Here is a 1,602-nt window from a genome sequence, read left to right on the forward strand (position 1 = left end):
TTTGAACTTTGATGTTGTCCATTCACAAGAGATATTCTTCAATAGTCTCACGAGGTTGAGCAATGTTGAGCAATGTAGAAAGAATATTAGTAAACATTGTAATTTTATGCATCTCTCCATTATTATCCTTGATCTGCACCTTTGCCATAGACGGCTTCTTTGCTTTAGACACTTTGAACTTAGCAGAGCAATTGCTACACTTCACAATTGCTACACTTCACAATATCTGGAGGGACTGCCATACTCACTTTCCAATCACATACAGGGCATTTGTGATGCTGATCATATGTGATGGACACTACTTCTCCAGAAATAGTAAGTTGGTTATACTGAGGATTTTCATCAGCTTGTCTGATATATACCTCGCCAATATTGTCAACCGTATTCCAAGTAGTATCCACAGTGAATAAAAGAAATTGTGCGTCTGTAAACTTCTTAATTCGCAAATTTGAAAAAACATAGGAATCACCAACCACCAACTTGTCTACATTGTCTTGCCACAACACTAGCTTACATGTGCTCATTCCTTCACCTATCCTGAACATGCTCATTACGATGAAGACGATGGGCTTCACGAGCATCTTCTTGTGAGCTATTCATGTTAAGTAGAGTTGAATCTTGATAACTTCTTTATCTTCTCTATAGTTGCACTTGAGTTTCATGTGGTATCGCAATAATTTCTAATTATCATTTTAAAAACATTTAAAAATTTTTTCTATTTTCATAAATAGGAGTGACATACGTGTACAAACTTACATACTCGTGTCATTTATGTGGGGCTCGCCCCAATAACACTGGGCAAGTGTTTTTTCTTACTATAAGTCACCACTATTCCTTCATATATATTTTTTCCTTCTTTTACCTGGCATGTCTGCCCAGGCTCTGTAACACCGGCACCAGAACCGCTACTTATCTTGTTTGCCTTAGTGACAGCCACTATTCCCTCAAGTCCAAAAAATATCAAATAGTGTGATGCTATTGACAAAATGAGTATTATATGCACTGCATAAGTATACTTCTACCATGCCCACTTGCAATTGACCATTGAAATGTATTGGAGGTCAATTATTTTTTATATTAACCTAGCTTGTAAAAATATAAACCTCGTTAATTAATTTTAATCGAAGATTATAATAATTATGTTGAATGATTTGTTATGATATGTCTTTAGTTTTTTTTTCTAGTTCCTTTTTTCCTATTTCTTCTTCATGTTGATACGTTATTGCAATTAGTTATATTGAGGATGAATGGTGTTTTTGAATAAATTTCAGTACATTCATTCATCCCTGTTACATGTATCTACTTCAAGTTTCCTTTTCTTAGATGGGCCATTTTTGTTATTGAGAATTTCTGGAATTTCTCTGTTTTGATCATCAGCAATTCTTTTGTAGAATAAACTCCATCTATGTTTCTGTGGCCAGTTCCCTTCATGATGAGGAGCTGCTCATCTACTCTTGCATGGAAGAATCTAGTTGCAGCAGTGACCCTCAACGAGTGGTTTGTCTTGAAGCCCTTGATGCCAAATATGCTGAATAAGTGAGATACCGTCTTTCCCAAGGTGTTGTGTCCTATGGGCACACCAGAAAACCATACGCCATCATC

At 36.0% G+C, this 1,602-nt stretch overlaps 1 protein-coding gene across 1 annotated transcript in view; it reads left to right on the top strand.

The window, feature by feature from the left end:
- LOC100633867 (uncharacterized protein K02A2.6-like) overlaps positions 1 to 1,536 on the top strand; it is a gene marked incomplete at its 5' end in the record, with an annotated part of 7,513 nt that extends 5,977 nt beyond the window's left edge. Inside the window, one exon of the mRNA XM_003390976.2 lies at positions 1,392 to 1,536. Coding sequence (XP_003391024.2) covers positions 1,392 to 1,536 — 145 coding nt within the window. The remainder of the gene's footprint in view (positions 1 to 1,391) is intronic.
- Positions 1,537 to 1,602: the final 66 nt, after the last annotated feature.

The sequence above is a fragment of the Amphimedon queenslandica genome, unplaced genomic scaffold, assembly GCF_000090795.2.
Source record: "Amphimedon queenslandica unplaced genomic scaffold, v1.1 AMPQUscaffold_11314, whole genome shotgun sequence".
In the NCBI taxonomy this organism is placed as follows: domain Eukaryota; kingdom Metazoa; phylum Porifera; class Demospongiae; order Haplosclerida; family Niphatidae; genus Amphimedon; species Amphimedon queenslandica.